The sequence below is a fragment of the Trichogramma pretiosum genome, unplaced genomic scaffold, assembly GCF_000599845.2.
Source record: "Trichogramma pretiosum strain Unisexual culture from Peru unplaced genomic scaffold, Tpre_2.0 scaffold19, whole genome shotgun sequence".
Classification (NCBI taxonomy): Eukaryota; Metazoa; Arthropoda; class Insecta; order Hymenoptera; family Trichogrammatidae; genus Trichogramma; species Trichogramma pretiosum.
In genome coordinates, this window is record NW_019641707.1 from 1,980,325 (window position 1) to 2,005,456 (window position 25,132).

At 38.1% G+C, this 25,132-nt stretch overlaps 4 protein-coding genes across 6 annotated transcripts; 3 read left to right on the top strand and 1 right to left on the bottom strand.

Moving 5' to 3' along the window:
* Window positions 1–4,058: 4,058 nt before the first annotated feature.
* On the top strand, window positions 4,059–5,957 carry LOC106650951 (FAM206 family protein CG9288). 2 transcript variants are annotated; one of them, XM_014369245.2, is made up of 4 exons: window positions 4,059–4,139; window positions 4,198–4,308; window positions 4,370–4,441; window positions 4,519–5,957. In XM_014369245.2, exon 4 carries the CDS (start codon window positions 4,751–4,753, stop codon window positions 5,915–5,917), a length of 1,167 nt encoding a protein of 388 aa, XP_014224731.1. In that variant the 5' UTR covers window positions 4,059–4,139; window positions 4,198–4,308; window positions 4,370–4,441; window positions 4,519–4,750; the 3' UTR covers window positions 5,918–5,957. The 2 variants fall into 2 exon arrangements, with proteins under 2 accessions (XP_014224731.1, XP_023318833.1); XM_023463065.1 differs by having other exon boundaries at window positions 4,097–4,308; window positions 4,356–4,441.
* On the bottom strand, window positions 5,941–8,823 carry LOC106650950 (4-hydroxybenzoate polyprenyltransferase, mitochondrial). 2 transcript variants are annotated; one of them, XM_014369243.2, is made up of 6 exons: window positions 8,019–8,823; window positions 7,392–7,752; window positions 7,149–7,315; window positions 6,730–7,071; window positions 6,420–6,608; window positions 5,941–6,348 (listed from the first exon to the last, which is right to left on the bottom strand). In XM_014369243.2, the coding sequence occupies exons 2-6, from the start codon at window positions 7,735–7,737 to the stop codon at window positions 6,148–6,150; spliced, it is 1,245 nt and encodes a 414-aa protein (XP_014224729.1). In that variant the 5' UTR covers window positions 7,738–7,752; window positions 8,019–8,823; the 3' UTR covers window positions 5,941–6,147. The 2 variants fall into 2 exon arrangements, with proteins under 2 accessions (XP_014224729.1, XP_014224730.1); XM_014369244.1 differs by lacking the exon at window positions 8,019–8,823 and adding an exon at window positions 7,837–7,939 and having other exon boundaries at window positions 6,148–6,348.
* Window positions 8,824–9,495: 672 nt separating this feature from the next.
* LOC106650952 (UMP-CMP kinase) lies at window positions 9,496–11,323 on the top strand. The gene is made up of 2 exons (XM_014369246.2): window positions 9,496–10,289; window positions 10,465–11,323. Exons 1-2 carry the CDS (start codon window positions 9,939–9,941, stop codon window positions 10,741–10,743), a joined length of 630 nt encoding a protein of 209 aa, XP_014224732.1. The 5' UTR covers window positions 9,496–9,938; the 3' UTR covers window positions 10,744–11,323.
* Window positions 11,324–12,787: 1,464 nt separating this feature from the next.
* Window positions 12,788–24,599, top strand: LOC106650790 (nose resistant to fluoxetine protein 6-like). The gene is made up of 11 exons (XM_014368991.2): window positions 12,788–13,450; window positions 18,537–18,748; window positions 18,809–19,026; window positions 19,161–19,252; window positions 19,706–19,899; window positions 21,779–21,945; window positions 22,029–22,197; window positions 22,292–22,491; window positions 22,580–22,712; window positions 22,823–23,012; window positions 23,094–24,599. The coding sequence occupies exons 1-11, from the start codon at window positions 13,219–13,221 to the stop codon at window positions 23,630–23,632; spliced, it is 2,346 nt and encodes a 781-aa protein (XP_014224477.1). The 5' UTR covers window positions 12,788–13,218; the 3' UTR covers window positions 23,633–24,599.
* The last annotated feature ends 533 nt before the right edge of the window (window positions 24,600–25,132 follow it).

The window sequence follows — 25,132 nt, forward strand, 5'->3', positions numbered from 1 at the left end:
CGTTGGCCATAAGACCAATCGTCCTAATCATTCCTTTTCGCTGTTCATCAACATGTTGGTTAATTAATGTTCTAGTACTCAAATCTAAATGAGCTATTACAGTTCCTTGCAAAAACCGTATTATTTCGTATAGGTAATTTTGATGAATCTAAAGAAACAAAATAAAAATAATATATTAGCAGCTATTTTAAAATTTTACATTCCAAAATTACTTACCATTTCTAGATTTATTAAAATTCCAATTAGAACAACCATTTCATTCAGAAAGAAATTGAATTTTAACTGGTTCAATTTTTTTACAATGAAAATGTATGTGAGTGATCCAAAGATCAATCCTCCATCAAAGACCTATAAAGGAAAAAAAATGTATGAAAATTTTATTGGTAATTTTTCAACATTTTTCGAAGTGTGGTATACGAGCTTGTAATGTTAATCGAATTTGTTCATTGACCACGATGTCGGACACGGAAAAATATGCGTCATGATATATCATGTAAAACGAGTTTCGATTAGCAGCCTAAATATGTACACACATTTGTATGTACACACAATGAAATAGCTATACACTTTATCGCAAGATTCCCAACGGGCTTATAACGTAAACAAAGTGAGACTATGCCGCGTGAACCGAGGAGATAACTTTTTCACTGATTTTGAAAAAAGTTATACTTCGTTTATTGTCGTAATTATTATGGTTTTTATTGTCGCGCATGTTGCAATTCTTATCGAAAAGTTTGTGAAACACTTACCCCTGTTGCTTTATTATAAAAGATTGGTTCTCGATTCATGCCAATAGTTATGAAGTTTGCTATTAAGGAAAATAATAATGTCACTGGTACACTTTTGATACTTTCAGATTTTTCAAGACTTGGCACAATTACTCTCATCGCCCTTTTACGCTTTTTTCTTAGCATTTTAGCTTGCTTTGTTCTCATTTTCGAATAATCGGTTTGTCTCCCATGAATACACTAGAAGAACTGGTGAAAATGTATGCACGTGAAGGACCTAAGCTTGACTTTGAATTGAAAGTCAATTTAAATGTTGTTCTCTCTCTCTCCCTCTCTTCTTCTATTCGCGACAATGGTACGAAATTCCGACGCGCGTATCGCGATTTTTCTCGTGAAACATAAACAATATAATTGGTATAGGGTAAATGTGCCTGTTGCCGACCACCCTCCAGTTTTCGGACACCCAAGGATATTATTTAAACAAATAGAAATATATATCAAATTTTGACGTAATAAAATATTTTTTTAATTCTTTAAATATTATACTTTCAGAGAAAATTTATAGCTACCCTTTAGTCCAGTGCAGATAGATATTTTTTGGCAAAAATTACTAACAGTAAACGGCCTACACCACCTTGTAGAGGGTGTCCGTGGGAACATCTGGACGAAAATGGCCGCGATTTGGACTTGAACTTTTTTTGTTATTAACAAAAAACCACAAAATTTGAGTGCCACTTTTGGTTTTTTTAATATATTTCGAAAACTATAGCAGCTAGAGCGATGCTCCCGAGAGAGAAAATGTAGGAAATTTAATCACCTTTCCAACGAATTTGATTACGACCCGATCGGATAAGTAGTTTCCGAGAAAAATGGAAAAAAGTGCGGAAAAACGTGGTTTTTGGCCAAATTTTCGAAAATTCATAGCTCCCTCAATTTTTGGATTTAAGAAACGAAATTTTGCACAAAGATAGTTCTTATCACGTAGAACAACTGTGCAAAACCCGAATTCTGTGCGACTTATAGTTTTTGAGTTATTCAATTTGCAATTTTTTCTTGCGAAAAATCATGTCCTCGGTTATTCGTTGAAATAATCTTTTAAAATTAACTTATCGACTTCGTTCCAACGAATTTAGAAACTTTAATGTATTACCTTTAAAACCCATACCCGACCTTTTCGATCCAACGCGAAAAAGTGTGAAAAAAAACGTTCGCAAAATTGGCGAATTTTTGCGCAATTCCGTTCGCTCGGGCAGTCGGGCGGTCAGAGTGGGGGAAGCAGGCACCGGCGGGGAAGTAGCCTGCTGCCCGGCGCATTCTCGCTCGCACAAATTTGCGTTGACCATCGCTCGGCGCAATTTTTTAACAAATATATTAAACAAATTTATAACAATTGCTGTAAACAATGTCTATATTAACATTAGACGGGCAGCAGGCAACACCGCCAGCGCAGGCTACTTCCCTGCCGGTGCCTGGTTCCCCCACTCTGACTGCCTGACTGCCCAAGCGAGCGGAATTGCGCAAAAATTCGCCAACTTTGCGAACGTTTTTTTTCATACTTTTTCGCGTTGGATCGAAAAGGTCGGGTATGGGTTTTAAAGGTAATACATTAAAGTTTCTAAATTCGTTGGAACGAAGTCGATAAGTTAATTTTAAAAGATTATTTCAACGAATAACCGAGGACATGATTTTTCGCAAGAAAAAATTGCAAATTAAATAACTCGAAAACTATAAGTCGCACAGAATTCGGGTTTGGCACAGTTGTTCTACGTGATAAGAACTATCTTTGTGCAAAATTTTGTTTCTTAAATCCAAAAATTGAGGGAGCTATGAATTTTCGAAAATTTGGCCAAAAACCACGTTTTTCCGCACTTTTTTCCATTTTTCTCGGAAACTACTTATCCGATCGGGTCGTAATCAAATTCGTTGGAAAGGTGATTAAATTTCCTACATTTTCTCTCTAGGGAGCATCGCTCTAGCTGCTATAGTTTTCGAAATATATTAAAAAAACCAAAAGTGGCACTCAAATTTTGTGGTTTTTTGTTAATAGCAAAAAAAGTTCAAGTCCAAATCGCGGCCATTTTCGTCCAGATGTTCCCACGGACACCCTCTACAAGGTGGTGTAGGCCGTTTACTGTTAGTAATTTTTGCCAAAAACAGGCATTTTTCAGATAAGTGCACTGGACTACTTGGAAATTATTAAATCTGTTTCGTAGCTCAATTTTTAATTCGGAACTGGTCGAAAATTGGACGATTCGGTAAAATTGCCAATCCAGTTTTCGACCACCGGTAATAATTCTAATAATAATTTTTATTCAAACGTTTTTTACTCAATTTGAAGATCATCAGTAGGTTTCTCGTGTACTTTTAGACGCGTATGTCCATTTATTATGCTTTCAGAACTCAAAAATAAAAATTTAACCGAGTTCCAACTTTAGGGTCATTGACGGCTCACTGTCATCACTGTCCGACCGCGATTAATTAACTCTAGATAGTGCCACACGCGTCAGATTTTTTCCCATTTAAATAACATGGGGAAATTTAAAAAAAATGTAAATTGAAATTTTAAACCACTTAAAATCGCTAAACCTTGAATTTAGTAACGGTTTTCACTTCCTGGTACACCCATAATGAGTAACCAATACTTACGGGAACCCTCCGAAAAGAATTTTGAATTGTGCACACACGATATACTCAAAAAATGATGAAAAACAGCATATGCGCTTTGTTTTTCGATATTTTACAACAAAACTGAGCATAGACGATTATCTTAGATATGTTAACGTCAAAGTAGAGATCAAGACCTTTAATTTGAGGGTAATAAAACCTATCTACGTTCATTAGAACCAAAGTTACAGGCGTTTGAAGTTTCATTGAAAAATCAGGTATCGAATTTCGTCCGGCCGCCCAAACGCGCGACTCGCGACTCGCTGTGATCGCAATTCGTACAAATGACAATGTAATTAAACTAGAAAGATAATCAAAAATATGGTTTTTATGCGTTTCTCAGCTTTCATGTGGTGCAGTCAGTTTTTATAGGTTGTGGGTAAATCCTATAAAAAAAAGATTTAGCAGTCCATAAGTAGAGCTGTTCATTTTTTCTGACCGAATAATATTAATAGAACCCTATATGGGAAATAGATGAAAACCTAGCATTTTTATTATAAATTTTCGATCATATAAATGTGAACCAAACCAAGTCATTATATCATTGAAGAAGTACATTATTTATTTCATATTCTTATGATTAGTAAATGTTAAGTATAAGAAAAATACTCAAAGATTAAAAAACTTGACTTGTTGTGAGTAATGAGTATGCGCAGAACTAAAGCGCCTCCACGAGCAACCGTGAATTACAACTCTACCGTCCGCACTCCGCGTATAGGGGCAGTGAGCCGTGAGGCATTACTTGAGGTTATATTCATCTAAAATAACGCTCGAGCGGTGTTTGAAAGTACCATTTTTTTTCCAGGACCATAGAACTGTCATGCCACCTGAACCCGAATACAAGTATCGTCAGTTGGCTCGACATAATTCTGTTTGCAATGAGGTTTATTATAAGATGCAAGATTGTGTGAGAGAAGTGAGTAACTTTGATCTCAATTAATAAATTGCTCATTATTACATTAGTGATTTTTCCAAAGAATCCTTTCAAATATTGGCTTGGGGAATGCACCAAACTCTCGAAAGAAGTGGATAAATGCATTAAAGAAAATGTAAGTAATTTACAACCATCAATACTTGTTCAAATCTAAGCGTTGTTGATTTTACATTCATTGATTAATCTTTCTAGAGGGAAAATATGAGAAATAAAAATCGTCAGCTAGCTCAAGAACGATTAGACAAATTTAAATCAGCTGGATCAACTAGTTCAAAGCAAGAATAAATAATTCTTCATCACTAGAAACAGTGGCACAAAAATTTATAATTTATATAAGTTATACTTCATTTATCATTGTGATTAATTTCATTTGAAAATAATTGTATAGCACCTATAATTGTATAAAATACAAAAATAGTTTAACATGGAGAGTAAAAAAGAGAATGGTGACTTGGTTAATGATACACAGATCGATTTGGAGCGTCTACTTTTAAATTCACCAGATGATTTGAGTGAAATTTTATCCATGCTTGGTGCTACGAATCTTAATTATCCTACAAAAGATGTATTTGGTATCAGACCATTGATATCGGTGAATATGAATGATGAAGAATTGGAAGAACCAAGTGCAAAAAAAATGAAATTATTGGACAATTGCATAGAATTTACAAACGATGATGAAGAAGATGAAAAAACAAACAAAAAGGAAAATCATGTAGATGTATCTTCAGACGATGAAATCAATGATGGTCTTGACGATGAAATAGAACCAGGTTTTTCATACCCCTTGGAAATGGATTCTTCTGATATGTTAGAAGAATTTAACATCTTATATCCTGGCCCATACCCAAGCTTAACAGATAGGTATTTCAAACGTTATTACCAAATTGACGTTCAAAGGCCGTATGATGATATGTGTGTAATGATACACAGTAACAGGATTTGCATGATTTCTTTGGCACCGTCTCATTTTTTACTTCAAGGCGAAGAAAATGTTGAAACGCTTTCATACAAAGTGACTGAAAAATGTGATAGGACTGTAAATAAAACATCTGGAAAAGCAAAGCATGGTGCACAGCCTATGCAAGCTAATTCCAATTTATGTCGGATCACTACTAATAAGGGAACTAATTTTACAATCAAGTGTTGTATGATTGGAAAACTGATGGAAGTTAACCAAAAACTTATTAAAGACCCAACATTGTTGAAAGAAGAGCCACATGATGGTGGTTATATTGCCATTGTTTTACCAAATTTAAAACATCATGAAAAAATGAAAGAAACTTTAATGAATCAAGAACAATATGAAGAAGCAATTAAAAAACGCAATTTAGCAAAAACAGAAAATAAAAATGATGATACAAATCAGGAAACAGAAAAAATTGTTAGTTCAAATGAAAATCGTAAAATAACCACTGTAACAGTTCAAATTGGTAAATTTGATAAAATTATTAAAGATGTGCGTGGTAATGAAAAAATCAAAGAGAAAAACATTGCTACTTCTTGTATAGAACCTGTTAAAAATAATGAAAATTGTAATGTAGTAGAAAACTTAAAAGAGGAACCTGTAAATACAATTGTTGAACAATAAAATATACACTGTTAAACAATAAATTTTACAAACATTTGACATAAAATTATTTATTTTTATAAAACAGATTTTATTATACACTTTGCATTGCAAAGAACTGTACTTTGGCGTTCTTACAATTTTTTTAATGAAAATATTTACAATGATATTCACATTAATCATTCATAAAAATCTTTACAAATAGTAGATCGTTTGAAACACTGAACTAATATTTACAATTTTTCACTCGATCAAAGAGGAACAGCAACTTTTGAAAGAATGTTCTTTTGTTCAAGTTTGTTTAAATTTTCGACTTCTGTCACTTTGTTGTTAATAGTATTTTTAGCTAAATTACCTAAAATGATGCCAGCAAATAAGATCATTCCAACCCTATGGTTGGAGATGAATTTCTTAGCACAATTTTTTGGATCATTAATATCTAGTGTGTACAACTGTAAATTAATTATTTTCATAAAAGATTACTATGAAATTTAGATTAAAAAGAAAACTAAAATAGTTGTACCTGATATAAAAGGTGACCTCCAACTATTGATACAGCGCCATAATAAGGAAGAGCTTGTTCTGCAAAATATCCAGCAGCAACCAAATTAGCAATCATTGTTACACCAAAACCACTGAGGTATAATTTTGTTTTATCTCCAAACTTGAGAGCAGTAGATTTAATTCCAAGAAGTATATCATCCACTTTATCCTTAAAAACAAGAAGATTAAAAATATATAAAAGAAAATTTTTTAATTTTGTACTACATTGAGACCTATTAAGAATATTTAAAAAAAAATTTTTAATTTTTATGAGTAAGTTTTCAAATTACCTGATGAGCATAAATGGTATCATATAATATTGTCCAGCATATACCAGCTGCATATAGAGGTAAACACACTGTCCAATCACATTGGCCCTGAATAGCGGACCATCCTAGCAAGGCTCCCCAATTGAATGTCATGCCTAATATTAGTTGGGGCCAATATGTCACTCTTTTCATTAAAGGATAAATTACTACTAAACCTAATGAACTGGCACCCAGAACAATGCTGTACCAATTAAGTTGTGTGAGAACCAACAAACCCATACTTAGTTGGCCAGCCAAAAAAGTTAATGCTTGCATTTGAGATACTTCACCTGTAACTAAAGGCCTATCTTTTGTTCTGGCAACCTACAGAAAAATTTAATGAGTAAATAAGATTTTATAATTCTGATTTAAATAGAAATAAAATAAAGTTTTTAACCAACTTTTTTGTCTATATCTTTGTCCCACATATCATTAATTGTGCAACCGGCCCCTCTCATAATAAAAGCTCCAACTCCAAAAAGTGCTAGCATCCCAGGATCTGGAAATGCTCCAGCAGGAGCTGCCATAGCTATACTCCATCCACATGGCCAAAATAGTAACCAGGAACCTATTCATAAATAAAACCTTGATTTTTCAAAAATTGACAAGTTGCATAACTTGAGCCAATTAGTAATTGAACTTACCGATTGGTTTATCGATTCTCATAAGTTTCATATAAGGTTGGACTTTGGCTGGTGATTTTTCCACTATTTTAGCTGCTATACTATAATGTTTTACATTTTTTAATAGTATGTGTGAAACTTTGGAGTGCTTTTGAACATTTGTCAGCGGATAATTTGTACATAATTGTTTCTTTTTGGTATTACTACTTTTGTTGGCTGAGCTTGGACAAATGTACACAACTGCGGATGAATGAATTTTCCTGTATACATAAATGTCACCTCTTTGGCAAAATTGTAGACCATTGTGGAAGGAATTTAGCACTTTTGTGAAACATGCTAGCCGCTGACAACTCCCAGCGACAATCATAATTAAAAAATGATCCTGAAAAAGATTCGAATAAAAGGCTGTCATTACTTAAACTTTTTTCCAAAAAAAAATCAAAACGTCACGCAAGATAATTGATACCCTCAAACACGACTGTCACGACAGAACCGCAAAGGTTATTAATCACAAGTAATTATACGAAATAACCTGAAAGTTTGTGAGAATTCTTGGCTATCGCCGTGACACTGCGTCACGAGAGTAGTTTTGCGGTACATTTTTCGTCTCATCGAATACTTGCATGTAATAAAACGAATGCTTCATACCTTATCATTCACTGATGCATTTTAAAGTCGTCAGTTTGTTATTTGTACCAGAAACGGTGCAGCGTGTTTCATTATTATGTAAGCATGTGCAAGCCGTTGAAATTGGTCGTGTTTTCTATAACGCCGATGACGACGACGACAACGACGTATGACTAGAGCCACGCTCGTACTGTGCTATAATTTTATTCTGCTTATATTATAGACTGTCCGAGTTTTATAGATTGTGTATTTCAAGTCCAGAAACGACGTGTCGTGCTAAGAAGCATGTCTCGCATGTCATTTCGTTGAAAAATTCGCAGCGATGCACATGACCAAGTATTAATCACCGACCTATCGGTCAATTTGATTTCATTTTATTTGTTGCTCTTTTACGATTGTTACTTGTATGTATCGCGCATATGATAGCTATAGATATACAATATAATGCGAGGGGATTTATTGCGCGCCACGCGCAGAACCAGACGACGCAGACGACTTCTTGCTCGCCAAGATTGCGAATCGCTGCGCCGAGTTTTGAAAAGGTCGCGTGTTGTGCGCCAGCGCCACTTTACTCTCCCTACTCTTTGGAGTTTGGAGCTCCAATTTAAACGGAGCATGCGCCAGCAACGGTCACGTGTTTACAAAATTCATGATTGGCTGAATAATGAATAGAATCATTGTATTTGGCAGTAAGCTGATCATCATTTCGCTTACTTTTTTACTCTGTCTAACATCTAACATGGACATGAGCAAGGCACACAATACACGTAATTGTGACGTAGACCGAGACCTTTTTTTCTACTATGATGCTAATGCCGTGCATGACATGCCAACGTTGACAACTACTTGAACAAATAAAAAAGAGAGATAATAGTGATAATATACGTTATCACTTGTATCTGTTTTTGCCGCGTCATTTTTATTCATCGAGAGAGTAAACGTCTGTAAAAAATAGTCGAGAGGGTCGAGAGCAATAACAATTTGCAGACACTCTTAGTATGAATTTCCATCTATTTTCGTTCATACTACGAACGTGGTCAGTAAACGTTTTCATAAACAAACGTGTTTTCCTTTTTACATCGCGGAGGTAGCGGCACAAGTGTAGTACACACAAACACCAATACGCGCCAAAGCAAAGCCGCACAAACATTTTGCTATTTATATGACTTCGATCGATTAATAATAATAAGCTTTCCAAGCGTGGGCATGTGCTTATGTAAATACTTGCAACTCCACAATATACATTTTTTCAGAAAATACGTACGCAGTTTTTGCATTTCACGAGGAGTTGGGATCTCATTTACGGACCTCAGTTGCGGGATCTCAGTTGCGGACAAAGAGCATAAAAATGATCGTCGAAGATCGAGGAACTCCAACAAAGTGTTTGGCGCCGACAGTTGGCAAATTTAAAATGTGCGACGACGCCGACTGTGCGTGCGTTAGCCGCTTTGGCGGAGCAGACGACGCACACGAATCCGGCGTTTATACAACGTCGTCGTGTGAAAGATTCGGGCCTCGAGTTTTGTAATCGATCGCGTGCTCGACGACACAACCACGCTCCTTTAGTAATCTTTTACTCGCTCGTTAATTGAAACTTATCGGCTTGAAAAATCGACCCAAGGTCGTTTCCGCACACAGCAAGTAGTCATCGGCTACTCCACGCTCGAAACCAGTGATACAGAAGCAGCAGCAAGGTGATAGATAATTCGCCTGTAGACACATCGTACTATATATATACGTTATACACAGTCTCGCAGGTACTTGAGTGTGTGCGTCGGTGACTCGCGAAAGTTATAAGCCGTCGTCTGTGTGCCGCGCGCCTCGGCCTATACCAAGTATCATATAGTCCGCTTTCTGACTCTGCGACTGTGTGCGAGTATACGTGTCTCTGCGCGCATCGTGGTGACGCGTTTTTCGCATCAGTGAAGCACAAACATTTGTATGCTAAGGAGCCTGCAACGAGCCTTCTTCTCGCGAGCAATGAAAAAGCCCGAAGTGCTGTTCATCCTCGGTGGTCCTGGCGCCGGCAAGGGCACGATATGCTCCAAGATCGTCGACAAGTACGGCTACGTGCATCTGTCGGCCGGTGATCTGCTCAGGGAGGAGAGGGCCAAGCCGGACTCGCAGTATGGTGAGCTTATCGAGGGCCACATCAAGAGTGGCACCATAGTGCCCGTCGAGATCACTTGCAGCCTCCTCGACCGGGCTATGCAGGAGTCCGAGTCGCCCCACAACAAATTTCTCATTGACGGTTTCCCCCGAAATGAGGATAATCTCCAAGGTTGGACTAAGGTGAGTCGCTTTTATTTTTTCAATCTTGAGACAAACTTTTCATTGTTATAGAGTATGTTCCACCGGTGACTGTATAGTGCTAAAATTTTATATAACTCATATAGTCACTGCATGAATTTTTCAATTCTTTGTACACAAGAAATGAGATGGCTAAGTTTATTAACTTTTTTTACAGACAATGTCTGACAAAACAGATGTGAAAGGAGTACTATTTTTTGAATGCAGTGAAGAAGTCTGCACGCAAAGATGTCTTAACAGAGGTGCCAAAGGGAGTGGTCGAAGTGATGATAACGCAGAAGTACTAAAAAAGAGACATGAAACATATATTACTGGCACAATGCCTATTGTTGAACATTACAAAAAGTTGGGACTAGTTTATAGTTTTGACGGTGAGAAGTCACCAAATGCAGTATTTGCTGATGTTCAAAAAGCTTTGAAAGAGCTTGGATGGTAAAACCTATTACCGATTGTATTTTTATTCAAAAATCTACTTAAAAGAACAGTAATTATTTTTTTTACAAGACTAATGTCATACTTTTAGTACCAATTATTACAATTTTTTATTATAATTTACTGGCATGAATAGTTAGAGAAATATTTAACATTCCTTGTATAGCACTGCATCAACTGCAAGTATCGGGTATTGTGATTTTATGCACTGCATCGCGGTATAGCTTGTTAATATTCAATGGTATTATTGTTACTTTTCTTTTGTTATCACCTTGTGTTAATACAAGTAATTATGTAAATTAAAATTAAGTCAATTATTGCTGCTTGATATGACTCCTGATGCAAATATGTGTATTATTAACAAAATAACAATATGAGATAGTGTTTAACTCGTATAATGTTATAAAGTATTGGCAATTTTTATAAATAAATTGACTAAAGTTAAAATTTTTCTTATAAAAACTTGAAGTACAAAAATAAATGTTTCTAAAGTGCATTAATTATTTTTATTCAATTATTGCTAGTTACTATAATGAAAGTAAGGTGAAAAATCAGTTTTTTCTATTTATAATCATGAAAAAATGAAAAGCATCAAAACTTATTTTTAAGTTTTAATGTTATTTTCACTCATTAATCTGTTTAACATTAATTAAAAAATCCAAATAATACAAAACAAAAAAATTTGTCTTCTCTACAGTTACTGGTTGGTGTAACTAACATATTATAATTACTCTAACACTAGTACCACATTGGTTGTTTGTTGTATAGTCTTTTGGACAAATAAATCGAAAATCTGCCGCGAAACTTTTTAAAAGTCTTCACGCAGTATGTATATAATTATAAAAATAACAATTACAATTTTTATCAGTATTTTTACAAATTTTATAAATAATAAATTATGAGCAAGCAGTTCCCTAACAAAAGTGTTCTCTCAAAAAATGGTTAAAATAGTGGTATTTTATAATGAAAATTATGCTTATCCACATAAGAGGACTTGACTTTTTTAAATTTAAACTTTCAAGTCTCGCCATTTAATTAAATATATCCATATTAAATGAATCAAAATGCAGAATTAAATAGTATCATTTGATCAGATATTTCTAACGGACATTCTTTCGTGCAGTTTTCTACCTTAACGATATTCTCGAATGAAGTTCTATTAACGTCAACTAGTAGGAGTTCGGATCGTGATAGGAAAGTTTCAGTGAAGCGGGTATAAAATCCTACATTTAAAACTAATATATTATTTTTAGAGGGCAATAAAAATGTAATGACACATTAATTTTGATGAACGAATTTTTCTCGAATAATAGAGATTGTCAAAGTCGTAGTTAATTTTAAAATCATCCCTGGTTTTTGATTTATAACATAATTGGTTCCACGAAATTTCAAATAACTCACAATGAAACAAGATTTGCAGCGGTTATATAGCTGGTAAAACGATAAGTATTATGGAATCGAGAGGAGGGAACAAACACTTTGACAAGCAGCCTGACCGCTGATCCTATCGTACTTGATAATTTTAAAGGGATTATCCCATACCTCGGTTTTAATCAAAGTAACGTTTCTATCTCTTGCAGCGACATATCCTCAAAACGAGAAAAAATGAGGCAAAAACGAGCGAAGCTCAAAGAATCACGCAATAAATTTTTGGAAGCTACCGATCTTTGCGCCGAATCAGTGTCGGCTCGCGCGCGCGTACGAGCTTTTCTACCTATAATATTGGCGGTGCCAAAGTCCCCGGTTTTTGGTCATCGCGTATCTGGTTGGCCGTTGGCTCTGTCCCCTCGCCTGGGCTGGCGCTGAATTACTTATATTACACTACTTGAAAGCTACTGCTGTCGAGCCGTGGAGCAGGGCAACATCAGCGGCAGCAGCAGCAGCAGCAACAGCAGCAGCGGTGGCGGCCGACTTGCACATCGATATATATATGCTAGCAGCGGAGCGCGGCACTACTGCTGCTGTTGCTGCTGCCGCTGGCTTGTGGCTCGTAGTAGTATATAAAGGAACGATCAATTGTTAGCCGGTAGTCTGTGTCTCATCGGCGCGCTTCTATCTCGCCGCGCGCCACCGACGCCACCGCCGCCTCCGTCGCAGCGCATACAGAGCCACATTTATACGGCATTTACACAGACCGCGGCCGCACTCATAATAGTTCTGCGCCCGCGGCTTATTCCTTCTCCTCTTCTTCTTCTTCGCGTCGTCCTCGCTGTCATTTCTGATTTTTTCACCGCTCGAATCATTGACGCTTGATTCGCCGCTCGAGGACGACCCGTTCTTCTTTCAAAATAAATCTAACGATTCGAGTTTTGAACGCCGACCGCGCCAAAATTCACCGGCGAGTGAGAGAAAACTGACTTGCTTCGTGTAAAAAAAAAGGACAATGTGCACAAGTGACGTTTGAAGGGAGGAAAAGCCGAAAAGTTGTAAGAGAAAAACTCGGACGCGCGCACAATCGTTACTGTAATCCAAGGAAAAAATGACTTTCTCCGGGGGCATGATTTTGGTCTTGGTCACCAGCGGCGTGTTGATGACAGGAGGAGCTCGAGGAGGCTCGAGCGAAGGAGTCACGGTACCTCGGCCCGAGGCTACCCTGCTCGAATTGCTATCGAGGCCATTCGCCCCGACCGAGGGTGCGTCCCAAGAGTGCATCAGGGATAGCAAGATTTACTTCGCAGAACTGCGCAATTATAATCCTTGGGCTTTGCAAAGTGCGTTTTTTTATCTCTCTTTACGATTATATTCCATTTACTCTAATAACCATTTTTTGTTTAAATCATTTCATTTATTCTCGCGCAATTTAACATGTTATACATAGGTTCGTAGCAGTTAATCTCTAACTTTTTACAATACATCTTTCAGTGATTCTTGTTTATCTATAGTGTAGCCGTTTCGCGTGAAAAGATATGAATTTTCCTTGCATATAGTTAAAAAAAAAGTATTTTAAAACACTTATATAAGCTAGTTGAACATTTATTCAAACAATCTGTTAAACAGATCCATAAATGCACCTGAGTGATTTGCAATTTCTGGACATTCACACACTTCACCTAAGATCACCGTAAAAATTCTTTTCACTGCAACTACGCATCGAAGGTTAATGACTCGCGCTGTGGACGTTTCACAATTTGCAACTTTTTTCATTTCTGCATCATAAAAAAAGCTCACCAATGTACACACGCATGCATGCATGCAGTCGATAAAACGGCGGATAAGCGGGTTTATTTTTCACCCGCCGCGTAAGTAGTTGGATATTGCGCATATCCGCAAGTCGGCAGCACAAAAAATTCAACTGTATCAGTGCATCCACGAAGCACGAACGATAACACGACAACGATTATCTAAATCTGACCAATGAATAATCTCGAGAGAAAGAGAAAGAATGAGTCGCGCCCCGAATCTCGTGTTTTTTTAGCTAAAAAAATGACATTAAAATTTGTTTTCCTCGCATCGATTATATAGTCAGCTATCTGGTCGACTCGTCCAAAAACTGTACGCATCATCTATGCATATGTATATATGTGGCGCATCGCTACGCGACCGGCGCAGATGCAGCAAGGGTCATAAACCAGTTTTTAGGTCATAACACTACGTCATAATGTACAAATTACGTAAATTTAGCAGCGCGGTATATATCTGTTACTGCGTGATTCGAAAGAAAATCTCCTCCTCTCAGCGGTCGTTGACAGCCACAGCATTTTGCAACTATAAAGAGAGAGAGAGAGATTGATCGATTTTTTAACAAGCGAAAAAAATTTGCCAAGCTCGCGAAAAAGGCGTACGTAGGGCAAATACTAATATCACTTTTTCGAGAGTTCACAGTTCAACGAACCTTTTGCGCGCGCGAGAATCATGAAATCTCGGGCTCGCTGCAGCTAAGCTTGCTACTTACTTGCTTGCTTGTCTTGCCACTACTCTGCCGAGCTTCGCTTCAGCGAACCAAAATCATGCGCACCAGCCAACAAAACACGACGAGCTGCAACTCGTTATTTTTATATTCGTCGCCGAAATCGTTAGCGGTGCACTGAATTTTCCCGACTTGTGCGTGCTCCGCTGATTAATTTGCTCCAACTATGCGAATCGCGTTGACGTTATTGATTTTATCAAAGAGGATCGGTCTGACCAAAGAGGATTCGTTTCACTACTCGCTTTAATTCTCGCACTTGTTTATTTACGAACTATTTTTTTTTTTCATTATTTCCAACGCAAAATAATGGAACTTGGACTCTTTCGTGGCTCGATCGAAATGAAATTTTTTACAGTGCGTTCGAGAAACGCAACAATGTGCCACTCGCGATAATGTGCAACGTTCGTATACGTCTTATGTTGAAAAAACAATCGACGACACCCGATACTATGTGCTTGCGGCAGCTCGTAAATGTCATTGACACCGCGCTTCGCGATCTTTTCTTTCTTTTTTTTTTTTTTTGCTTTCTTTTCCGCTCCATGCGATAGGCGCTCCATCGCCGTTGCCGGCTTTTGTCGTCGCGCACGCAAAATACAAGAAAGAAATGAAAAAACGAAAAGAGAAAAAAAAATGAAGAAACACACAGGCACGCACTTTTCAGTGTCAAGGGCAAGTATTACGAAGTGAAGAGAGTTGCGCATACACATGTGTGTTCATGCGCATCCGCGACCCTGAAATCCACCGCCTCTATGCTACCGCTATGCTGCTGGGCTGCAGCGAACTGGTTGACACTTTGAGCGCGCGCGCGCACTCACACACATGCAGACGCGACTTGAGTAGAGGTGTGCCTATCTACGCCGCTTCTATTTACAAGCGCTAAAAATGCAGCGTCAGAATAGTGAGCAAAGTAGTAGTAGTAGTAGTAGTAGTAGTAGTAGTAGTAGTAGTAGTGGTCGTAGTAGAAGTGCAGGTATGCGCTTCGCAGATTCTGCTAGGGTACGTTGCCCCCACGACTCGAGCTCTCTCTCTCTCTCTCTCTCTCTCTCTCTCTCTCAGTCTCTATACTGTATACCTACTTATATGTATTTCGGTGCTGGCGCTATAGACTGCGTGTGACCTGTAGTGTGCGCTTCCCTCGCGCGCAGCTTTTTTTTCTTTTGCACAGCGCTGCATTTTGCCTCGTCGATGGCCATTTTCTTATTTCAAGTGGGGTCATCGATACGTTTATCCTTATCGCTCGGTGCATATCGCGAGTCGAATCGAGGTGCCGTGAAAAATCTCGATAATCTTTGTACGTTTGCCGCCGCTCACTTACGTAACACCGAGAGCGCTTAGTTTTCCCTACGAAAAATGCTCGTACGCGCGACTTCTTGCTGCACGCCCGAGCCTTGCGCGCGCTATTTTTAGACTTTTAACGAGGAGCGACTTGTTTTTTTCGCGCTTTATAACCTCCCCCAAAAGTCAACGATGATTTATCGCGATTGTTTTGGGCCACGCGATTTTTCGGAGCTCGCGAGCTGCCAACGCGCGGTACGCGTTACGTAAAGTCGCGAGGGCAATAAATTCTGCCGCGATAATCAATGCATTAAAGTGTGTCTAGGCACGCGCCGCGGGGTAACTGTTGCGTGCGCGAGAGGATTAATTTGAACGCATCAACACTCGCGGCGGACCAATGCCAACGATTGAACGCGCGAGTTTGAAAAACGTCGACCCAAGATTAGAACCGAACGTGTTCGAAGAAATACTTTGACAGAACGAGACATGAAAGTTTGGCAGTCGAGCTTGAATAAGTTTTCTCATCTTTACTTGAAAATTTGCACGAGTCCTTGGAGCAATTCGGAGGCCAAATGTTATTTATTCAATTTTTTTCATGTAAAATTATGTAAAATTACGTAAAATTTGGCGCTCCATTAAATCCAAGTATAGATCGTGAATATGTTAAGAAAAAAACTAAATCCTTTTATTCAATCAGCAATGAAGAGACGTGCCAGAGGAGAAAATGGGTCAGGTAGGAGCATTGACCGTCCTTGTGCTTTCGGTATACGTCGATGAGATCGTCCAATGTAATCATTTTCTCACGTACCGAATTTTTTCGAAAAATTAAAAACTTTTCGAGCAACCCGTACTTAAATTCCTTTGTAATTACTCGATTACTGAAAATAGACATATTTTGAAAGTTAAACTCGATATAAAATAACATAACTGCGTATTTTTAAGTTTAATTTACTACAGAGATGTAACAGTAACCAGTTATTGGCCAGAGAGCTTTTTTTCATATTTAATGATTGCATTATAAAAGTTATTATTGAAAGACATTTGGCTCTATAGCTCAAGAGGTTATTATTCATAGAAGACAGCTAATCTACATTTATCTCTTGACATGAAAAATAGTTAACAACAATTTTTCAATTGCAACATTTCAAGATTTTCTGACTTCACGTCATCATGTCAATTGTGAAATTTATGTAAAAATTAAACATTACCAAAACAGTTTTACCTTCGTTCGAAACCATCATTTTAATATATTTCCACTAAATAAGCAATCGTAGGTGCTTCCATTTTTTCATTTTCTAATCAACCGCTAACAATACAAATCTCATAAAATGTTTTGGAAAATTTTCATTCATGGCTTTATTGTTTCCGATTAGGCGATACATCACAATCCCTCGAGTATACACGCATATAACTCGGTAAACATAATATTCGTATCTGCGGCGATTGAAAAAAAAGAAAAAAAAAATGTAAAAACGTCACTGATGCACAGCAATTCATTATCGTTCGAGTTAATGTATAATATGGTTCTCCTAATCATGCATTAGCAGCATCGGAGATTTTCATGCGTCAAACAAATGCGTATAACGAGCTCTCGAGTACAATATCATCTAAAGTACCGAATACTAAGAAGAAGATATTTTTTATTGCTGCTGCTCTCGGGTGCTCGCGTTGCAGCAGTGCAGTTGTCATAGAATAATCGTAGATGCGAGATTTATTGCCCACATGTTTCGAGCGCGCGTTGGAGCTGGTTGTAAAGTGCGCATCAGCAATTGCGATGAAAGTTCGTGCAGTACTTACTGGAATTAAATGGAAAAAATCTGATTTCATAAGCCGACGCATCGATTTTCCATAGAGAGTCGTGCAAGACAAAATATCGATGCTCTCGTTCGCGATGCTTCTCGAAAGATAAACTTACTGCGTCTGAACAAGATCACATGTTCTTAGCAAATAACAATTGGATAATTGGTAAAAGTGACGCTTTATTCTCATTGACGTTTGACGTCGATCATAATTTTACAGCCGTAGTAGTATTTACAAATTTATTTTTGACAATATTTTATGTATAGCGAGACAAATGTCATCAAGTTGCCTATCAAGAATTTGATTTTACGATTTGGCTCCGGAACGGAGATGACAGACTCCCGTGTTTACTTCCTGATCCACTAATGTCGCTGTCAAATACATTCAAATATATTCAAATCGTTTGATGCCATGTAAACTGTCTATCATTCATGTTACTAATTTTCCACACCCTCGCGGTAACGGTGGCGAAGAGATCGATCAACACTTCCGGACAAATTGTTATGTAATTACTATAATTCGAGGAAAATAGATATAGCGTCCGCTTCGAAATTTCTTTTCGAACTTTGATAGACTATGCAAAAATTAATAATTCCACTTTAATTCAATCATTCGAAAACATAATTCGATTAATTTCTATCCAATCAATTGATTAATTGCAATATCTCATTAATTGTTCCCATTTTGCCAATCACACGACCAGATGATCTTTAATCGTATTTTAATGATAAAAATGTTTAAATTGATCGACAATATTATGTCTAATGGCTTTAAAAATGCATCAATGCAAACTTTAATGATAATTAAAATTTCAGTGTTTGATGCTTCGGCGAAAATGCCTCCTGGAGTCATAACTGGTAACGTTCAACAATTAGGAAACTACGACGAATGCCTCCAGATTAAAACCGACCAGACGTTCAAAGCTCAAGCTTGCAGTGCTTCTGTGCAATTTGAAATATTGAAAGGGCCTAAAGTTTCGCGAGACTTGGATATGAAAGATCTACTCATTCAAGTTGCCAAGGCATCGGTAAGATTTTTCAAATTAAGATCAAAACGAACTAATTGTAATAAAATAACTTAATTTTAGAATTTGAAAGAGGACCTAAATTTTTCGGTGAATTACGAATGGATGTGGTGCGTACCTTCAAGCTGCAACTATTCCGAGATTTCGGAAGCTCTCGAGCTTGCGCTCGACCCGCTCAAAGTCGACGGGCGTTTGGATTTTGCGGTCGATCTCAATTCTCATTCCTGCCACACCGATGTAACAGATCAAAATATGTACGATTTCTTCGATTGGACTTACATGTAAGCCTGACCTTTTTTTTCTTCGACTTTTCATTGAATAACAATGAGAATCTTACAGCGGAAATAATATACAATTTATATTTCATGAAGCGTTAGACAAGATATTTAAATCGATCGATTTTCATGCATTACAGAGGAGTCTTGCTGGTATTCGCGGCGATCATTATAGCCAGTACCGCTTACGATCTGCATAAGAAATACAAAGACGAGGACTCAAAGCGCAAAGGTACGCATAAGAACGTCATGCGCTTCAGATGGATTTTCAAATCTTACGATTCATTTACATCGTCCAAGTGAGAATACGTATTAAATTTTATTAATGCGACTTATCTGTTTTCTCCTGATTCGTCCGCCCGTGTGTTTGTCTCCCTCTCCTATGCATATTATACTTTCTTTGAATTCGACTTCCCCTTATACAACGATTGTCGTTATCGTTACGATATGTAACGATTAACGACGCACAAAAATGGCCCGTACATTTTTTTTCTCATATCGCGTCGTCTCTACTGCATGTCATAAACTCACACATCTCATCGCATCTAATCTCATTTCGCGAATGGACCACTTGCATTATAAAAAACAAAAGCTGCGCATATACATTACAAGCCAAAAGTATTTTTCGTTATTCGAAAATATAAAATTTTCTTATACATATTTATTATTCGATTCCAACTTGTAGATACAAAACATCAGCTGTTGACGGCATTTTCACTCCACACGAATGGTCAAAAGCTCCTGAGCACTAAGCGATCTGGCGACACGATACCGTGTTTGGACGGACTTCGCTATCTCAGTATCTGCTGGATCATATACGGGCACACTTTTTACTTGGAAGTCGTTGGAGTTAAACTCGCCAAGAATCATGTTATAAAGGTAATGAAATCGTTCTCGATTACTTTCACTTTATCAGTGAAAAAATTGTTTAAGTGCAAGCACGATGTAAACATTTGGATATTATTAGAATTATTCAAGTCATTTTATTTTCAAACCGTTATGGCTCTCGCGATGCAAATGAGCCATCGTTGTGTGGCGCCGATAAAAACATCGTTTGTATACTTGTATACGTGCGATAAAAATGCTTGGGAATTACCAGGCATTGATAGGATGAAATTGCCAATTTTGTTCGCATTAACGCAACAGCCTCGCCGCCGCACAAAGATCAATTTTACGCACACTCGCACACACACACACACATACATGCACAGAAGAATACACGTATAGCAAGCGTACAGAGAGGCACGACTCGTGTCACATTGTATGCGACGCGATCCGCGAAGATGAGATAAAATCAGATTGGAAAACGCGGTTATTAACTGCTCAATGGTGACGCGCGCTTGTTAAAGCGATTTATGTATGTGCTGTCACGTGACCAGGAAAAAACTGTTTTTATCCGTCAAAGAGACGTTTTCACGCATGCACCGCACTCACGTACATATGTATATACAATGAAAAGTAGGCCAATGACGGGGAGAAAAAAAGAGGAGATGATATTCCCTCGAATGCCCACAAGCCATCGGCAACGACGACGTAAATACTCACAATCGCGTTTATTGCCTTACACGTGACACTGCAGCAGCCTCCTATTTTCTCCGCGCGCATCGCCATTGCATCGAAGCCTACTATAGTAGTAGTAGTTTTGCTACGCACGTGCGAGCCAAACACTGTAGTAGTATTTCGCGCTCGCATGTTATCCGACATGATTCATGACGATCGTTTTCGTTGTTGTATGCGCCTGCAGCAGATCGCAGCGCGGCGGAGAGTGAAGTTTTGCGCGCGTAGTTTATACACGAGAGACGACGATATCAGCGCATCGCGAGCCGCTCGCATACGATGCTCATACGTATATACGTACATAGGCTCGTACGCGGCCTCCAAACGGCCAACGAGCTTTTGACCAAGACCTGTTAAAGCTGATGAAGTAATAATATTAGAATCGTTTGACAGTGGCCTTCACTTTTGCTCGCTGCTGTTGCTGGGATATATTTGCGCGCTCGCATGTATGTGTGTGTATGTGTGTGTGTGTGTGTGCCATGATCCGATCGCCGGTTTTGTGCAGCGGATCAGAGATCAAAGCTGTAGATCTAAAAATCAAGTACACGCCTCGTCCTCGAGGTGCTTTTTCTCTTTCGGGCTCTCATGGAACATCGTTGCAATAAACGTGCGCTTGGATTCAAGCTCGCGTGGCACGCGCCGAATGAACTTTTGAACGCCCTGAGCTCGATCTTTCCAAGCTGTACGAGCGATTGTGTATTATCATCGAATTAAAAATTGAATTCTCGCTGCTTTTTAGATAAACTCGCGAAAAAAATTAAGATTACGATTACGAGCACATTTTCATTACTTGGATTGATACGGGGGGACACACGTGGTCCCACGTGACAGCGTAAATCAGCAAAACTGCAGCTCTCGAGTTTTCATCGATGCAAGAACTTGCATTTATAACGCTGTACTGACGTATTTTTCCATATGGCGTTTTAAACGACGCGACAATTGGCATGGAAAATCTTAATGAATGATGCGTTTCTCGGTGAACGCACATCATGAAATGGTATATATTTCCACATTGGAAATTTACTCATAAAAACTCGACTGTACGAATGTGCGATCTCTATTATTTATTTTCGTATAGATTCTCTACAATTGCTGTGAATTTATCCTCGGGCGTTACATTGTTGCAAAAAAATAAACAAATAATAAATACGAATGGACATTTACCCGATAAATAATAATTTTGAGAGGTATCAATTCATAGATGCACGAAGATTGGAGCTCGCTGCTCATTCTGAATGGCAACATCGTCACAGATACGTTTTTCTTGCTCAGTGGAATTCTATTGGCATACACTTTAATGGCCAAAAAAGGCAAGGACGGCACTCCAACTTTCAGCGTAATAAATCTTTACTTGAATCGCTACTTGAGGTAATTAGTTCTCGTTCATTTGTCCATTAAAAATTGTTACCATCTTTTCTTTTTCATTTCATTCTTTTACTTTACCTTCGTAGATTGACACCAGCTTACGCGATTATCGTGGGCTTTTACGCGACCTTGTTTGAAAAATTGGGCTCTGGCCCGAAATGGGACACCTGGGTGAACTCCAGCAAAGAGAACTGCCGCGCCAATTGGTGGATAAATCTTTTATACGTCAACAATTACGTTAACCTCGAAACCATGGTAAATTTTAATTGAGTTTAAAATTGATTTTTGATACAAGAATTATTTATAATATTTGAAAGCTATTTTTCTGTTTCCAATCGTGTGTTCGCAGTGCATGTCGCAGAGTTGGTACTTGTCCGTTGACATGCAATTGCTTTGGATCTCGCCGCTGTTTCTTTATCCAATGCTCAAGTGCAACAAGGCCGTTTACTTTTGGGTTGTCACTGGAACTGGTTTACTCGCCTCCATTCTGATTCCCTTTGGCATCACTTACTTTTTAAATTTGACCGGGACTATGCTCTATTACAAAAAGTCGGTATATCAATGATATGTGCTTTGAAAAGATAAATATTCCGCATTATCATTTATTTTTGATTCGGATAAACGTTTTTGTTCGCAGTTTAATGGACGTCACCAATGTCTATTTGCAAATTTACACACGAGTCTATACGAGAGCGGGGCCGTACATAATAGGACTGGCTTTCGGTTACATTCTATTTAAAACCAAAAACTATAAAATTAGAATGAACAGAGTAAGAATCTTTCGAATTTTTCGTCCTACATTAGATTTTATTCATTTCGAGAGATATTAATATCGAATTTTAACGAGGCATAATCATCGTCGTCGTTTCTGTGTGCACAGACATGCGTGGCATGTGGCTGGCTCGTCGCTACGGCGGTAGGACTCGCAGCTGTGCTCGGCCCACGCGCTATGTATTTCAACGATTACCCGTACAACAAGTGGGAGGCCAGCTTTTACGCGGGTCTGCACAGGCACGTCTTCACCGGCGCCGTGGCTTGGATTATTTTCGCCTGCATCAACGGTTACGCCGGTAGGATTGATTATTGCAACGAAATTATATCATGGACGAATGATGGATCATCCATTTTTCATGATTTTGCGTATCGCGCAGGTCCGGTGAACACGTTTTTGTCGTGGCGCGTCTGGGTGCCCCTGTCGAAGCTCACCTACAGCGCCTACCTGACGCACTACATCGTTCTGCTCTACAACATCGGCAGCGCCCGCACCTCCGGCAATCTCACGGGCTACAGCGTACTGCACACCTTCTTCGGCAATCTCTGCCTCACCATGTTCGTCTCGCTCTGTCTGAGCTGCTGCTTCGAGATGCCCTTCATGACCCTCGTCAGGCTCGCCTTGGTGCGTCGCGATTCCACCGCGGAGCATCACCATCATCACCATCATCATCATCATCACGTCGGCTGCAGTCGTGGTCTGCAGGCCAAGCCGAGCAGCGAGCGATTCTTCGGCTCGACCGATTCCGGCGAGAGCATTTACCGATCGAGCGAGGATTTGGCCAACACCGAGTCGGCGGCCAGCAGCGTCGACAGTGTCTACGCGATCGGCAGCAGCAATTTCAGCGTCGTCGTCGAGCCGAAGAAACTCGTCGAGGAGGAGGTGGACGCGCGAAAAAGTTACACCGACATAGGCTAGATTTTTTTTCACGCGTAGCTCGTCAAAGATCGTCACGCACAATGTTCTATACGCGCTTCAATTTTTTACCTGCGTTTTTAAGCTATACGTTTCTGTGTGGTTGCTCGTGTTCATAGTATTATTTAACTGCTGTTACGATTTGAAAAAAGTCAAAAAGATATTACAAAAAAAATGAGATTCCTATACGATACGTTAATGATGAATGAATATTGAACTTTGAATATTAAGCATGTTGCGTGTGTGAGTGTGCATCGTTTGATAACATTAGAGGTGATTATTATTGATAAATTTTTGAATTTGATTCTCGCTGACACGCTGTAGAAGAATAAAATTTCATATTAACGCCTCCAAGATTATTCATCGAATATTGAATCAAAATTTATGAATTCTTTGAAAGTCTTTAACATTCCAATATTTGGGATTACAAAAAATTGTCTGCTGCACTGAAACAAATTTTTCTACTCCATCGTAGGCTTTCTGTGACAAGCTTTTTTTCATGATACAGGAAACGCAGTTTCTACGATGCGGTAAAAAACATTTTCCAGTGCAAAGATTGAACGAAACACCAAAATTATAAAAGAGAATTATGTGTTCTGAAAAAAAGTATTAAATTTAAGTGTTATTGTTATTGTTAGAATTACGAATCATTCGATTAAGATAAAAATGTTAACTAAAGTTGAAAATGTGACCAACTATTTAAAATTAAAATTACAACATTTTTGTAGAGATACGTGGCAAATATCAACTCCTAATTAAAAAAGGAAAATGATCTAGATTTATATGATGGATATTTAAGAATTTAAAGTCTAAATAATGTGTTCATTAGAAGTACGTAAGAATAAACAGCAAATGTACACAATATTTCAAGTAAATAGGTAAAACTTTGAGTAGTTTTACAGTTTCTATAAACTATACAAATAAATGTTTTACAAATTATTACTCATGTTATTGTTACATTGTACTTAGAGATCAGTCGTTGTTCAATTATAATATGTACGATGTTGAAGTTTCAATAAATAAATTGTTAAAATGCATAAAATAACAGCGAAGATTTTTTGACATTTACAGACTTCAGCGCGTGAGAATCGAAAATTCATGTATCAAATGATAGTGATGTAAGAAAAACATTTTTACCGTGTATACTTGACAGCTATCAAAAGCGAAGACCCAAAAGCAGCGAATCAAGTCTACGATTTCAGCTGTTAACGCTTTTTGATGCGTGCACGACGTGTATGACACACATTGAAATCTGACAAGCAGGTTCATCACGAAATTTCACGCCGGCGAAATTCCTTAGTTTTTGTGTGAGAAAGAAGATTGTGAGAATGTAGAAGATCGTCTCGCAGAAGCCGCGCGTAGTATCGAGCAAAAAAAACATTACGATTACGCCACAGATCTGCAGTCAAATTTATATACAAAGTATATAGATATAGGAATTAAGTAGCCCCGCGAGAATTTTAGAAGTGCGAAAGCAGCCGCGCACACATGAACGTCGTCGAC

Excerpts from the sequence above, each read along its gene's own strand:
- LOC106650951 (XM_014369245.2), top strand. The coding sequence starts at position 4,751 with ATGGAGAGTAAAAAAGAGAATGGTGACTTGGTTAATGATACACAGATC.
- LOC106650952 (XM_014369246.2), top strand. The coding sequence starts at position 9,939 with ATGCTAAGGAGCCTGCAACGAGCCTTCTTCTCGCGAGCAATGAAAAAG. Across the intron at positions 10,290-10,464 it reads ATCTCCAAGGTTGGACTAAG|ACAATGTCTGACAAAACAGA; the intron begins GTGAGTCGCTTT and ends CTTTTTTTACAG.
- LOC106650790 (XM_014368991.2), top strand. The coding sequence starts at position 13,219 with ATGACTTTCTCCGGGGGCATGATTTTGGTCTTGGTCACCAGCGGCGTG. Across the intron at positions 19,027-19,160 it reads TTCTTCGATTGGACTTACAT|AGGAGTCTTGCTGGTATTCG; the intron begins GTAAGCCTGACC and ends CATGCATTACAG. Across the intron at positions 19,253-19,705 it reads CGAGGACTCAAAGCGCAAAG|ATACAAAACATCAGCTGTTG; the intron begins GTACGCATAAGA and ends TCCAACTTGTAG.
- LOC106650950 (XM_014369243.2), bottom strand. The coding sequence starts at position 7,737 with ATGATTGTCGCTGGGAGTTGTCAGCGGCTAGCATGTTTCACAAAAGTG. Across the intron at positions 7,072-7,148 it reads ACAAAGATATAGACAAAAAA|GTTGCCAGAACAAAAGATAG; the intron begins GTTGGTTAAAAA and ends ATTTTTCTGTAG. Across the intron at positions 6,349-6,419 it reads GAGGTCACCTTTTATATCAG|TTGTACACACTAGATATTAA; the intron begins GTACAACTATTT and ends ATTAATTTACAG.